The following is a 16,622-nucleotide window of genomic DNA, read 5'->3' as shown; positions in this document are numbered from 1 at the left end:
TGGAAGGTTGTTGACAACATAGGCTAAGTCAAAAATGCAATGTCCTTGTATTCTACAACTGCCTCAATTAGTTCAGCACTAAATCCAGTGCCTTGATGGTGTAAAGATGTGCTGTGTCCTTAAGTAAATGGCTAATTTACTCCTCTAAGATGTTCCTGATCAAAGTTTTGTCTGCAGTTCCCCTCTCCATTCAAAGAAGACACAACTCTGATTTTGTACTGTGAGAGGGTCTTGCCATGCTACATTCCAATCTGTTGGATTTCAGCCTTATGTTCCTGGTCTCTGTCAACCTACACTCTTGGAAAAAAAGGTGCTAAATAGAACCATATAGGGTTCTTCGGCTTGTCCCCATATGGGAAGCCTTTTAGGTGCTAGGTAGAACCATTTGCAAAGGGTTCCACCTAGAACCCTATATGTAGAGTTCCTCATAGAACCCATTGTACATGTTTATACAGTTGAAGTCAGAAGTTTACATACACCTCAGTCAAATATATTTAAACTCAGTTTTTCACAATTCCTGACATTTAATCCTAGTAAACATTCCCTGTGTCAGTTAGGATCACCACTTTATTTTAAGAATGTGAAATGTCAGAATAATAGTAAAGAGAATGATTCATTTCAGCTTTTATTTCTTTCATCACATTCCCAGTGGGTCAGAAGTTTACATACACTCAATTCGTATTTGGTAGCATTGCCTTTAAATTGTTTAACTTGGTTCAAATGTTTCTGGTAGCCTTCCACAAGCATCCCACAATAAGTTGGGTGAATTTTGGCCCATTCCTCCTGACAGAGCTGGTGTAACTGTCATGTTCGTTGTAAGGAGGAGTCCAAGGTACAGCGTGGTATGCGTACATTCTTCTTTATTTAAGAATGAACACTGAACAAACAAACAAAATAACAAAACGAACTGTGAAGCTAATATGAGTAGTGCAGACAGACAACTAAACATAGAACAATAACCCACAAACACAAAAGGGAAAATGGCCACCTAAATATAAACCCCAATAAAACAATGTTTTGGGTGGGGCACACGAGGAGATGAGCTGAGTCAGGTTGGAGGCCTGAGCCTCCAATTATTGAGTCTGCCTCTCGGGCTTCCGTGCTAACCATGTCCCCTCGTATCTCCCCCTGCTCCCATGGCAGTCGATCCTTTCCTGCCAATATTTCCTCCCACGTCCAGGATCCTTTACCGTCCAAAATCTCGTACAATGTCCATGGTGTCTGCTCCTCCAAAACACGCTGCTTGGTCCTTTTATGGTGGGTTCTTCTGTCACGTTCGTTGTAAGGAGGAGACCAAGGTGCTGCGTGGTATGCGAACATTCTTCTTCATTTAAGAATGAACACTGAACAAACAAACAAAACAACAAAACGAACCGTGACGCTAATATGAGTAGTGCAGACAGGCAACTAAAAATAGAACAAGAACCCACAAACATAAAATGGAAAAGGGCCACCTAAATACAATCCCTAATCAGAGGCAATGATAAACAGCTGCCTCTGATTGGGAACCATATCAGGCCACCATAGACATGTAAATACATAGACCTACAAAACCCCTAGACATACAAAAACTAGCATACCCACCCTTCTCACACCCTGACCTAACCAAAATATAAAGAAAACAGAGATATTAAAGGTCAGAGAATGACAGTAACCGAGTCAGGTTTGTAGACCTTGCTCACACACATGTTTTCAGTTTTGCCCACAGATTTTCTATAGGATTGAGGTCAGGGCTTTGTGATGGCCACTTCAATACCTTGAATTAGTTTTTCCCATTTTGCCACAACTTTGGAAGTATGCTTGAGGTCATTATCCATTTGAAAGGCCCATTTGTGACCAAGCTTCGACTTCCTGACTGATGTCTTGAGATGTTGCTTCAATATATCCACATTTTACTCCCTCATGAAGCCATCTATTTTGTAAAGTGCACCAGTCACTCCTGCAGAAAATCACCCCTACAACATGATGCTGCCACCCCCATGCTTCACGGTTGGGATGGTGTTCTTCGGCTTGCAAGACTCCCCCTTTTTCCTCCAAACATAACAATGGTCATTATGGCCAAACAATTCTATTTTTGATTCATCAGACCAGAGGACATTTCTCCAAAAAGTACGATATTTGTCACCATGTGCAGTTGCAAACCGTAGTCTGGCTTTTTTTATGGAGGTTTTGGAGCAGTGGCTTCTTCCTTGCTGAGCGGCCATTCAGGTTATGTCGATATAGGACTCGTTTTACTGTGGATATAGATACTTTTGTACCTGTTTCCTACAGCATCTTCACAAGGTCATTTGCAGTTGTTCTGGGATTGATTTGCACTTTTTGCACCAAAGTACGTTCATCTCTAGGAGACAGAACACGTCTCCTTCCTGAACAGTATGATGGCTGCGTGGTACCGTGGTGTTTATACTTGCGTACTATTGTTTGTACAGATGAACGTGGTACCTTCAGGCATTTGGAAATTTCTCCCAAGGATGAACCACACTTGTGGAGGTCTATAACTTTGTTTCTGAGGTCTTTGCTGATTTCTTTAGATTTTTCTATGCTGTCAAGCAAAGAGGCACTGATTTTGAAGGTAGGTCTTGAAATACATCCACAGGTACACCTCCAATTGACTCAAATGATGTCAATTAGCCGATCAGAAGCTTCTAAAGCCATGACATAATTTTCTGGAATTTTCCAAGCTGTTTAAAGGCACAGTCAACTTAGTGTATGTAAACTTCTGACCCACTGGAATTGTGATACAGTGAATTGTAAGTGAAATCATCTGTCTGTAACCAATTGTTGGAAAAATTATTTGTGTCATGCACAAAGTAGATGTCCTAACCGACTTCCAAAACTATAGTTTGTTTATAAGAAATTTGTGGAGTGGTTGAAAATGAGTTTTAATGACTCCAACCTAAGTGTATGTAAACTTCCGACTTCAACTGTACCTAGAATCCTATATGAAGGGTTCTGCCTAGAACCATATGTTAAAGGTTCTACCGAGAACCGTTTTATCTTTGGAGGGTTCTTCCTAGAAACATCAATGAATGGTTCTAACAGCCTTAGTAGCCTTTAAAATAAAAACTTTTATGACAATAATTACACATACTCAACGTGGCCAAAAGTATGCTACTTGAACATCATGGGAATTAATTTGGAGTTGGTCACCTTTGCTTCTATAACAGTCTCCACTCTTATGGGAAGGCTTTCCACTAGATGTTGGAACATTGTTGCTGGAACTTGCTTCCAGTCATCCACAAGATAATTAGTGATGTTGGGCTATTAGTCCTGGCTTAGGCCTCAGTGTTCAAATTCATCCCAAAGGTGTTAGATGACGTTGAGGTCATGGAAATGTGCAGGCCAGTCAAGCAAGTTCTTCCACACCGATCCGATCTTGACAAACCATTTTTATATGGACCCTCACTTTGTACACGGGGCATTGTCATGCTGAAACAGGAAAGGGCCATCCCCTACAATGACATTCTAGAATCATCTAGAATGTCATTTTATGCTGTAGAGTTAAGATTTCCCTTCACTGCAACTAAGGGGCCTAGCCCAAACCATGAAAAACAGCCCCATACCATTATTCCTCCTCCAAAAAACGTTACTGTTGGAACAATGCATTGGGGCAGGTTGCTTCTCCAAGCATCCGCCAAACCCAGATTGTCGGACTGCCAGATGGTGAAGAGTGAATCATCACTCCAGAGAACATGTTTCCACTGCTCCAGAGTCCAATGGCTGTGAGCTTTACACCACTCCAGCCGACGCTTGGCATTGCGCATGGTGTTCTTAGGCCATGTAAACCTATTTCATGAAGCTCCCGACGAACAGCTCTTGTGCTGATGTTGCTTCCAGAGGCAATTTGGAACTCTGTAGTAAGTGTTGAAACCGAGGACAGGCAATTTTTATGCGCCCCAGCACTCGGCAAACTCCCATTCTGTGAGCTTGTGTGGCCTACCATTTCACGGCTGAGCCTAGATATTGCCACTTCACAATAACAGCACTTACAGTTGACTGGGACAGCTTGTTGGAAAGGTGGCATCCTTCGACAGTGCCACGTTGAAAGTTATTGAGCTGTTCAGTAAGGCCATTCTACTGCTAAGGTTTGTCTATGGAGGTGCGTGGCTGTGTGCTCAATTTTATACACCTGTCAGCAACGGGTGTGGCTGAAAAAGCCGAATCCACTAAACTAATTTGAACGGGTGTCCACATACACTATATATACAAAATTGTGTATCAAAAGGCCTTTCTTTGAGGGCCTAGTTATACCCTAACCCAGTGGTGTTAAGAAAATCCTGGTTTACAGGCCAAATCAATTCACGTGCAAAAACACAGATATTAAAACAAACAGTTCTGAAAATCACCCTGCAATAGAGCATGCTTGGAAATATGTCTCTATGTAGAACCCTTGTTGCCAACCAAACAACACTTGCCTTCCGAAAAATCATTCTTGACTTCCAAAGAAAGAATCATCCTTTCTTTCAAAAACAGTTCTTAGGATATTAAACGTTCTAGGTAGAACCCTTTGCATTACAAAGAACTCTTGTCTTACAGAAAGGGTACTTCAGATCAAAACAGTTCTTGGTAGAACTATCTCTCCACAAATAACCCCTTTGGAACCCTTTTTTCCAAGCGTGCAAGCATCTTCACCTAGTTCTGCTATAAGATAATTGAACACCTTTTCTAATGCCTTTAGTGATCGGCAGTAAAAAAGCATGGAAGACATTGATATCCCCTTGTCTCTGACCTCCTTCACTATCCAATCTAGGAAGTGCAGGTTATCTGTAGCCACTTGACCCAGTCCATGTCTGATGTTTGTCTTGTTGGAGCTCACAGTCACTTACGTTGCCTTCTCCATATGCAATAGCTTGGTCACCCGGCATCTGGACTCAACGTCTGCAGATGCTGTCGGCGCCAACACAGGTGTAACTGAAAGACAAATACATGCACCATTGTATCAGTAATCAAGCCATTATAATAGGCTACAGTTCTCAATGGAAAATCTCTGGCATTTTTTTTTTTTACAGGGGTTTATGTGCAAAGCATATACCGTTTTTTAATCCATAATTTTAGCTAACACTACTCATAACAAAAGTGGACGACTGTGTTCTTGCATGTCCCTCACACAGACCTAGAGGCCCTCAACCCAGCATGACATAGAGATATTGTTCTGTTAAATGATAGGAAGTCAGCTGGTTAGGCTTCCTCTTGAATTTGAGGGCTACAGGATAGGAAGTTACAAGACACTTTATGAATATGGGCCCAGGACATGAAGTGGCACTGGTTTTATTTGGTGACAAGACAATGTTTACTCACCCTCTTTGGCAATGTATCAGAGTTCTCCCAGCTTTACAAAGCTGTCGTTGAAGGCTGGCCTCCCTTTTGTACTCTCTCTCCTGGTTGAAAGAAAATAAGATCCAACATAAGAGCCTAGATCAGAAAGTGCAATAATAACATACATAGTTATGGATTTACAAAGAGAAGTCATCATATTGTCCATTACTGTCCGTAACGTTGAAATGTTAGGTTAGAGCAAGGCATATGGTCAGCTAAAGTTAGCTAGCTAGCTAGATTTGGGAAACAACATCAAGAGGTTGTGTATTGGTTGGACTCTCTGAGTTGTGAATCATTCTGGTGGGTTGGGACAGAAAATAACCCTACCATGAAAAAATATAATGTCAACAAAGACATATGTCTAATATCTAGGAACTCTACTTACCAGACGTAAAGTGAAACGTGACCCTCAATATCAAATAAACGTCTGAATCCAACTTTTGTCCAAACCGAACTGTATTTCTGCTGTGTAGACAGTGGTAGATTTTGTGGCAGGAAGTCTTGCGTGAAGTGTGTGGTCTAATGGCAGCCCACTGTCTAACTCAACAGGAATAGGGTGCGGTTTGGACAAAAGTTAGATTCAGACGTTTATTTTATAGCGACGGACACATTTCACTTTACAGCTGGTAAGTAGAGATGCTAGAGATTGGCAAAGCATGGTATAGGTTCTTTCAATCACATTCATCACCCTACTCTGCCTCTGTCTCCTTTTCTGTGTCTTGAGCTCTAGCAAGCAAACCTGCAACAATGTATCAACTGGGTCCAGCCAAAAGTATGTGGACACTCTTTTAAATTAGTGGATACGGCTAGTTCAGATACACCCGTTGCTGACAGGTGCATAAAATCGACTTTCAACGTGTCACCGTCATAGGATGCCACCTTTCCAGCAAGTCAGTTCGTCAGATTTCTGCCCTGTTAACACTTACAGTTGGCCGGGGAAGCTCTGTTATTGTGAAGTGGAATCATCTAGGAGTAACAACGGCTCAGCTGCAAAGTGTTGTATTACAGACTTGGTCAGGGAGAGGTTGAAAATGTCAGTGAAGACACTTGCCAGTTGGTCCGCGCATGCTTTGAGTACACGTCCTGGTAATCCGTTTGGCCCCGCGGCTTTGTGAATGTTCACCTGTTGACCTGTTTAATGGTCTTGCTCACATCGGCTACCAAGAGCGTTATCACACAGTCATCCAGAACAGCTGGTGCTCTCATGTATGCTTCAGTATTGCTTGCCTCAAAACCAGCATAAAAGTAATTTAGCTCGTCTGGTAGGCTCGCGTCAAAGGGTAGCTCGCGGCTGGTTTCCCTTTGTAGTCCGTAATAGTTTTCAAGACCTGCCACATCCGATGAGCATCAGAGCCGGTGTAGTAGGATTCAATCTTAATCAGGTATTGCTGTTTGATGGTTCATCTGAGGGCATAGCAGGATGTCTTATAAGTGTCCAGATTGGTGTCCCGCTCCTTGAAAGCGGGAGCTCTAGCCTTTAGCTCGATGTGGATGTTGCTTGTAATCCATGGCTTTTGGTTGGGATATGTATGTAAGGTCACTGTGGGGACGACGTTGTCGATGTACTTATTGATGAAGCCGATGACTGAGGTGGTCTACTCCTCAATTCAATTGGATGAATCCCGGAACATATTCCAGTCTGTGCTAGCAAAATAGTCCTGTAGCTTAGGATCCACGTCATCTGACCACTTCCGTATTGAGCGAGTCACGGGTACTTCCTGCTTTAGTTTTTGCTTGTAAGCAGGAATCAGGAGGATAGAATTATGGTCAGATTTGCCAAATGAAGGGCAGGGGAGAGCATTGTTTGCATCTCTGTGTGTGGAGTAAAGGAGGTCTAGAGTTTGTTTCCTCTATCAGACATCCCCAAATGGGCACTTTTATACATTGTGCGCAGGCCAGTTACTATTATGCGTGCTCTGATACACTTACTCACATGGTGCGCTCCAAACAAAAGACAACAAAGAAATTGACAAAACTCTCAAATGGTATGAAGTAAACTAAAACTTGTTTCTCACAACTGTAGCATACAACGTGTCCACTCCAAGAATGGTAAATTACTGTAATAATACAGTGGGGCAAAAAAGTATTTAGTCAGCCACCAATTGTGCAAGTTCTCCCACTTAAAAAGATGAGAGAGGCCTGTAATTTTCATCATAGGTACACTTCAACGATGACAGACAAAATTGGCATTTTTTTCTCCAGAAAATCACATTGTAGGATTTTTACTGAATTTATTTGCAAATTATGGTGGAAAATAAATATTTGGTCACCTACAAACAAGCAAGATTTCTGGCTCTCACAAACCTGTAACTTCTTCTTTAAGAGGCTCGTCTGTCCTCCACTCGTTACCTGTATTAATGGCACCTGTTTGAACTTGTTATCAGTATAAAAGACACCTGTCCACAACCTCAAACAGTCACACTCCAAACACCACGATGGCCAAGACCAAAGAGCTGTCAAAGGACACCAGAAACAATATTGTAGACCTGCACCAGGCTGGGAAGACTGAATCTGCAATAGGTAAGCAGCTTGGTTTGAAGAAATCAACAGTGGGAGCAATTATTAGGAAATGGAAGACATACAAGACCACTGATAATCTCCCTCGATCTGGGGCTCCACGCAAGATCTCACCCTGTGGGTCAAAATGATCACAAGAACGGTGAGCAAAAATCTCAGAACCACATGGGAGGACCTAGTGAATGACCTGCAGAGAGCTGGGACCATCAGTAACACACTACACCGCCAGGGACTCAAATCCTGCAGTGCCAGACGTGTCCCCCTGCTTAAGCCAGTACATGTCCATGGCCGTCTGAAGTTTGCTAGAGAGCATTTGGATGATCCAGAAGAAGATTGGGAGAATGTCATATGGTCAGATGAAACCAAAATATAACATTTTGGTAAAAACTCAACTCGTCATGTTTGGAGGACAAAGAATGCTGAGTTGCATCCAAAGAACACCATACCTACTGTGAAGCATGGGGGTGGAAACATCATGCTTTGGGGCTGTTTTTCTGCAAAGGGACCAGGACGACTGATCCGTGTAAAGGAAAGAATGAATGGGGCCATGTATCGTGAGATTTTGAGTGAAAACCTCCTTCCATCAGCAAGGGCATTGAAGATGAAACGTGGCTGGGTCTTTCAGCATGACAATGATCCCAAACACACCGCCCGGGCAACGAAGGAGTGGCTTCGTAAGAAGCATTTCAAGGTCCTGGAGTGGCCTAGCCAGTCTCCAGATCTCAAACCCATAGAAAATCTTTGGAGGGAGTTGAAAGTCTGTGTTGCCAAGCAACAGCCCCAAACATGGAATGGGCCAAAATACCAGCAACAGTGTGTGAAAACCTTGTGAAGACTTACAGAAAACGTTTGACCTCTGTCATTGCCAACAAAGGGTATATAACAAAGTATTGAGATAAACTTTTGTTATTGACCAAATACTTATTTTCCACCAACATTTGCAAATAAATTCATTCAAAATCCTACAATGTGATTTTCTGGATTTTTTCCCCTCATTTTGTCTGTCATAGTTGAAGTGTACCTATGATGAAAATTACAGGCCTCTCTCATCTTTTTAAGTAGGAGAACGTGCACAATTGGTGGCTGACTAAATACTTTTTTGCCCCAATGTATATTGATACGTTAACAGAAATTACTGTAACCAAACATTGTAGATTAGAAATGATGGGGATTAGTAGTTAATTTACTACCGGTGATGTATGTAATGGGGAATTTATAAACACTAACACTCAACAATAATTCAAACAATGAAAGCACACGGAAAGGCAGGAAAAAGCGCGTTCTGGAAAGAGACGCCCCTAATGCATCTTCACTACACCCCCTTCACCTTCATTTAAAAGTACTCTCAAGACACATTATCTTCACGCATAAGAAATACTCTCAGGAACGTGGTCAGGACCAAAGCAGTAGCAATTATGGAAAACCAATGCAAATTCAAAACAAATGCACTTTCACTTATTTTGTCAATTTTATACAATTGTTTGGTGTGCTGAGGCAAGGCTTTGGCACAGGTGCCATACGATACCTGTACTAGTCAACCGATGCCTGTACTAGACAAATAGAGCTAAGATGTCTCTACCCATAATCAGTGGAAACCTGCCCCACTCTGTACAGTTGTTCTAGTTCAATTATGGCTAATGCTCCCCCTGCTACAATACTACCAAGCTAGCTCCTCCAGGCAGACCAACAGTGCAGACAGAGTATCCCAGCACAGCAGGTGCCTGCCCTCTCACCCCTCTCAATGAAGGCCTCAATCCTCTTGTTATCTCATGCTGTGAAGGGAGCCCAGCTGTGTATGCGTGGGAGTGTGTTGTGTGAGTGTGCATGCATGCGTGTGAACTACCTGTGTGTTTGTGTTTGTGTGTGTGTCTGTGCGTGCTTGTTGGTGTGTTTGAGGTCATCCTCTCGTTGCATGTTGTGAACGGGTCAGTGGAGCCTCCTGCCAGGCTGGGCTCAGGTCTTGCCTGCTGACCCGAGGCACCATGTCTGGACAGATCACCCATGGCCCGGCCACACTGTTGGTGACTGCACTGATCTAGCTCACTACTCAACCAGACCAGGAGAGAAAAAGCATGCAAACTTTCCCACATTTTGTTGTATTACAGCCTTAATTTAAAATGAATTACATTGAGATTTTGTGTCACTGACCTACACACAAAACCCCATAATATCAAAGTGGAATTATGTTATTATACATTTGTACAAATTAATACAAAATGAAAAGCCAGAATGTCTTGAGTGAATAAGTATTCAACCCCTTTGTTATGGCAAGCCTAAATAAGTTCAGGAGTAAAAATGTGCTTAACAAGTTACATAATAAGTTGCATTGACTCAATCTGTGTGCAATAATATTGTTTAACATGATTTTTCAATGACAATCCCATCTCTGTACCCCACAAAATACAATTATCTGTAAGGTCCCTCAGCCGAGCAGTGCATTTCAAACACAGATTCAACGAAAAGGACCAGGTAGGTTTTTCAATGCCTTGCAAAGAAGGACATCTATTGGTAAAAAAAGCAAACATTGAATATCACTTTTTAAGCATGGTTTAGTTATTAAGTACACTTTGGATGGTGTATCATTACACCCAGTCACTACAAAGATACAGGCGTCCTTCCTAACTCAGTTGCCGGAGAGGAAGAATACCGCTCAGGGATTTCATTATGAGGCCAATGGTGACTTTAAAACAGTTACTGGGTTTAATGGCTGTGATAGGAGAAACTGAGGTGGATCACAACATTGTAGTTACTCCACCAAACTAACCTAAATGACAGAGTGAAAAGAAGGAAGCTTGTTCAGAATACAAATATTCCAAAACATGAATCCTGTTTGCAATAAGACATTAAAGTTAAACTGCAAAAAATGTGGCAAAGAAATTAACTGTCACAATCTGATCTGTTTCACCTGTCCTTGTGATTGTCTCCACCCCCCCTCCAGGTGTCCCCCTTCTTCCCCAGTATCCCCTGTGCATTTATACCTGTGTTCTATGTTTGTCTGTAGCCAGTTCGTCATGTTTGTCAAGGCAACCAGCATTTTTGTTATCAGCTCCTGCTTTTCCCAGTCTCTCTTTTTCTCGCCCTCCTGGTTATTCTCGCCCTCCTTGACCCTCTCCTGTCCTGACTCTGAGCCCACCTGCCTGACCACTCTGCCCGCCCCTGACCTGTACCTTTGCCCCACCTCTGGTTTACTGACCCCTGCCTGCCTTGACCTGTCTTTTGCCTGCCCCTGTTGGAATATTAAACTATAGTCAATTGGACATGTCTGCATCTGGGTCTTACCTTGATACCTGATATTAACTTGATGTCCTGGGGAAAAACCAACACCACATTACCGAGTACCACTCTTCATATGTTCAAGCATGGTGGTAGCTGCATCATGTTATGGGTATGCTTGTCATTGGCAAGGACTAGGGAGTTTTTTGGATTAATTAACCATTTCTTTGTAGATTTGGATATGTGCTTGGGGTTATTGTCTTGATGGAAGATCCACTTGTGGCCAAAAACCTGCCTGCCTCTGCCACAGTCAGACTTGAACCCCATTGAAAATCGGTGGTCTGATTTCAAGAGGGCAGTCCATAAGCGCAGACAAAGGATATCCAGGAGCTGGAAAGATGTATGGAGGAATGTTTTAAGATTCCTTTCAGTGTGTTCTCCAATCTCATAAAACATTTTCGAAAAAGTCACAGTGGTTTTATCCTCACAAGGGTAGGGAGCCCAACATTTCGATCCCTATTTTTTTTATTGCTTGTTAAGAAAAATCTCCTTCTCAAATCTCCTCCTTAGTATAAAATAATATAATTTCCCATTTTTTAGCATGCAATCTTTATCAAGGGTGCCATTAATTATGGACCTGACTGTACATACCTACATTTACCACGAGTCTGTTCTGTATATCAATGCAGAGCAATAGGTATTGAGTACGGAAGCTTCTCTTCCCTGGAACATGGTGTCCTCTGGGACAGCTCATGCATAAACCCGCCCCCTCCCCCCCGGCCAAATCCTTCTTCTGAAAATAACAAAAGGGAAAACTCCCGACAGTTGTTCTTTACTTTCGTTTGAACCACCATGTTGTGTCAGAAAGGAAAGAGCACTGCAGGCCCCTGAGGAGCCTTTTGTCAACAAGTGGAAAATGACAGGTTCCTCTCTGGCGCACACCGACCAAAATGTCGCTGTGCGGTCATCCAGTAGAAGTCCTGTGCGCCTGGGCCTACCACGGCGGGAAGACAGATGGATGGGGGTAGAGAAGGAGAGGGAAAGGAGAGAGGGGGACTGTGTACTCCGATCCCTGTCTGGCTGTCACCACGGGTCAGTGCATCTGATGTTTGAGTGCACACCTGACATATCTCTCTCTCTTTCCACACACTATCGCTCCCTTTGTTTTTCTCTCTGTCCTCTCCCATGCCTCTATTTCTCTGACCTCATATCACAATTCCTTTGGGTTTCCCTTTTCATCTTTGTTTCTCATCTTCAAATTTCTCACATCCCTCTCCTCTCATTGTGCCTCTCTCTCTCTCTCTCTCTCTCTCTCTCTCCCATTCACCCCTCTTCTCTGTAGGATGTGATGGAGGAGCTGGCTGAAAGTTCTGAGTTCAATGAAAGTAAGGGTCCATGCCTGGCATTCCGTCAAGCAGCCTCAGTCCTGAAGAGTCTGCCGTCAGCAGTGCACTGTCTGGAGGCCATCCAGGGCCTCCCCTGCCTGGGGGAACACACCAAGGCTGTCATGGAGGTAATATCATCTCCACTGCATACCACATTAACTAAAGAGTAACATTAATGTGTAAATGGATTTTCTAAACTTTAACATTTAATCTAGAGAAATATAATCTATATTGTTCTCTGTGAAGTGTTCAGTCTTGATTGTACGAAAATGAACCTTTCTGATTGATTGAATTACTTATGCATCTAATTAATTATGTTAAATGTTTAAATTATCCTATACTTATTTTGGAAAAATAACTGGCGTTTCAGTGTCAAGTAATAATCATAGAGATAAATGGAGGACTCTGGATGGATCTAACTTGTTTTAGTATAGACATTGCCATTGAGGGCTTCCACCATTTAGTGATCAGCGAGTATTGTCTTTTTCAAATTGAGTTGCCTACAGTTTGTAAACCAAAGACTAAGGTAATATAAAGGAGCCAAGACAAAGATTTATACCAGGTCATTGGTCCCAAGATCCAGATTCAGTGAGTTGAGACCGTAATAAGTTCAAGACCAAATTTATGTTGTCTCAAGTGGTCTCAAGCTCAAGACCACTACATCAATAGTCCATGGACCCTTTCTTCATTTGTAAGAAACTCAAGTACAGTACAGTACAGTACAATACAGTACAGTATAGCACATTCTGTTTTGGCCAAATAGATGTCAATGTTTGGGCTCTTGGAAGATTGGAGTCTCCCCGCTGGCTATGCATCTCAATACTTTAACTTTTTCCTGAAGTGTGCACTTGTCCACTACCCACATGTTGGTCCTCTGTAGCTCAGTTGGTAGAGCATGGCGCATGCCACTTTAAAATGGATGATAGCTTCAACGGTGTTGCACATGCTGTCACAGATGCCATGATGGCACAGATACAAGGTTTTCCGCTTAAGTTTTCATGTACTAAAAATAGATGTATTTCAATGTGTTTCCGTTGCATTTTCAACTCTACTGATTTTGTCACAAAAACTGTTGTGTTAAATAGCAAATGTGTCTACTCTGGTCTTGGCACGTTCTCTCTAGCCAACAGCTCGCAGATACAGTGCAGGTAGGCTGTGTGGGTAGGCTAGTCTACATGATGACATTATTATGGATGAGAGTGAGAATATTTCTGTTGTTGTCAAAAGGCAGTCAAGCATTGATCATCATGTCACCAGAATAAGACCCTCAATATTTATTGGAAAGGAGCATCAAGATCATTGTGCACTTTCACCACCCTGTGAAGTTCATCGTAACTTATTTCATCTTTAGTCTAATATAACTACATGGTTTCCTGAGTCGTAGTGGGGGGACAACACACTATGTCAACGCATTACTTCGATATGATGGTTATTATATCGTTATTTGCACATAAAGACGCTTCCACCGCCATTTCTCACAATTTTTACCGACACAGATTAGATCCCATCATGTCGAACGAACTGTCGACATTTATAAAATTGTACAGAGATGTCCTGTTTCCATCACAGCTGTCGTGATTATTTTTTTTCTACGGTACAACTTAACATAAAAACTGTGGATGGAAATGTAGTCACTGTTAAGGGAAAAAAAACTACATTAGGACTGTTTCCAACATTAGGGCTGAACCAATTCTTACTTACAATGAAGGCCGACCAAGAGGACTCCTGCGGGTACGGGGGCTGGGATAAAAAAAAATAAAAAATCAAATATAAATATAGGACAAAACACACATCATGACAAGAGAGACAACACAACATTACATAAAGAGAGACCTAAGACAACAACATAGCATGGCAGCAACACATGACAACACAGCATGGTAGTATCAAAAGTAAATGGAATTGCTAAAATGTCCTTAAGTATCAAAAGTAAAAGTATAAAGCAAACCAGAAGGAACAATTTGTATTTTATTTTTATTGACTGATAGCCAGGGGTACAATCCAACACTCAGACATAATTTGCAAATGAAGCATTTGTGTATAGTGAATCTGCCAGATCAGAAGCAGTGGTGATTACCAGGGATGTGTGTGAATTGGGCCATTTTCCTGTCAAAATGTAATGAGTACTTTTGGGTGTCAGGGAAAATGTATGGAGTAAAAAGTACATTATTTTATTTAGGAATGTTGTGAAGTAAAAGTAAAAGTTGCCAAAAATATAAATTGTAAAGTACAGATACCCAAAAAACGACTTAAGTACTATTTTAAAGTATTTATACTTAAGTACTTTGCACCACTGAAAACAACTAGAGCCTATCTGCACGTTGTAATCAAAAATGACTATTATTTCCACCATAATTTGCAATTAAATTCATAAAAAAACCTACAATGTGATTTTCTGGATTTTTTTTCTCATTTTGTCTGTCATAGTTGAAGTGTACCTATGATGAAAATTGCAGGCCTCTCTCATCTTTTTAAGTGGGAGAACTTGCACAATTGGTGGCTGACTAAATACTTTTTTGCCCCACTGTATATGTACATATCTACGTCAATTACCTCATACCCCTACACATCGACTTGATATTCTGCTCCTGAGTGGCACAGTGGGCTAAGGCCCTGCATCTCAATGCTAGAGGTGTCACTACAGACATCCTGGTTTGAGTCCAGGCTGTATCACAACTGGCCATGATTAGAGAATGTAAGTAAACATTTCACTGTAAGGTTGTTGTATTTGGCGCATGTGACAAATACCCTTTGATTTGATTTGAGTCCCATAGGGCGGCGTACAATTGGTCCAGTGTCATCCGGGTTTGGCAGGGGTAAGCAGTCATTGTAAATAAGAATTTGTTCTTAACTGACTTATCTAGTTAAATAAAGGCTACATATAGCCAAGTTGTTGTTGGGAAGGATCCATAAGTAAGCGTTTCACTGTTAGTTTACAAAGCATGTGACAAATAACATTTGAATACATTTTAGCTACAATACATACTGTATCTAAACACACACTGAATTAAACATTCAAAAGCATGAAAGCTTATGAAATCACCCCAAAGTCTACCCTGAGATTATAGGATTAAGTGGTCTTTAGAGAGCTCAAGCTCATGCAGAAAACATTGTTGCTAACGCCAGCTAAGTTACTTACATGGACAATGGAAATCAGTCATTTGATTCTAGGTGTAGCTAACTAGTTAGTTAACCAAATATTCAACAATAATGAAGCCAGCTAGCAGTTTGAAATGATGAAGTGGTTTAAGTCCCCAGCCTTATTCAAATAGTCATTTTAATGATTAAGTATCCTGGTTATTGTGTGCAGATAGCCATTCATCTAGCCATGCTAGCAAGCCAGTCAAGTTTCCAATGTCCAAAACCAGCTAGCTAGCCACATCTCGGTTGTCAGCTAGTTAGCCATCAAGTGAGAATGTGACGTATCTGTTACTGTTGATGTCTGAAATCTCATCTAGCCAGTTACATAAAGCTAAAGAAAAGAACATGTCCTTGGGTGCTCCTGGAATGAAATAATAACCAGCTAGGAGACAGTCAGTGAGTGGCTAGCCAGCCAGTAAATGCTATTAAAGTAACGTTAGCTAATCCATCTGCCATGGTTGGCCGGCCAGGCTGTTAGCATTCCTCGATCAATGTTACTCCAAGCGCCGGGCATAGATTGCTTTAGCTTCGTCCAGTCTGTCAAATGTAAGGGTCTCTCCCTCATTAAAGACCTGAAGATGGAGCTGAAACTTGATCCCCTTTTTGTAGAGACAGGCTTTGATGACCTTCTTCACGAGTTTGGCACTCTTGTCCGGGTAGAAATGTATATCTTGCCCACTGAATTTTTGTTGATGCTCTCTCGCCCAGCGCATGGCACATTCCTTGTCTTAGTAGGGATACAGGCGAGTAATGATCCCCTAGGCCGCTCCATTGGGTTGGTTTTGGGGGTGGGGATCTGTGCACTTGGTTGAGGTATCAGGAATCAAGGTAAGACCCAAGTGCAGACTGTGTGAAGTAACAATGTTTATTATAACAACAGGGGCAGGCAAACGGCAGGTCAAGGCAGGCAGGGGTCAATAATCCAGATGTGGAGCAAAGGTACAGGATGGCAGGCAGGCTCAGGGTCAGGGACAAGCAGAGTGGTCAGGCAGGCGGGTACAGGGTCAGGACAGGCAAGGGTCAAAAACCAGGACGGGAAAAAGAGAGACT

General features: G+C 42.0%; 1 protein-coding gene across 2 annotated transcripts in view; it reads left to right on the top strand.

Moving 5' to 3' along the window:
• Positions 1-16,622, top strand: part of LOC109899068 (DNA nucleotidylexotransferase) — a 140,468-nt gene that overhangs the window by 21,173 nt on the left and 102,673 nt on the right. For both annotated transcript variants that reach the window (XM_020494119.2, XM_020494118.2), the window contains exon 4: positions 12,389-12,559. In XM_020494119.2, coding sequence (XP_020349708.1) covers positions 12,389-12,559 — 171 coding nt within the window. The remainder of the gene's footprint in view (positions 1-12,388; positions 12,560-16,622) is intronic.

The sequence above is a fragment of the Oncorhynchus kisutch genome, linkage group LG11 (assembly GCF_002021735.2).
Source record: "Oncorhynchus kisutch isolate 150728-3 linkage group LG11, Okis_V2, whole genome shotgun sequence".
Classification (NCBI taxonomy): Eukaryota; Metazoa; Chordata; class Actinopteri; order Salmoniformes; family Salmonidae; genus Oncorhynchus; species Oncorhynchus kisutch.
Note: the sequence above shows the minus strand (reverse complement) of the source record. Positions and strands in the feature narration are given on the sequence as shown.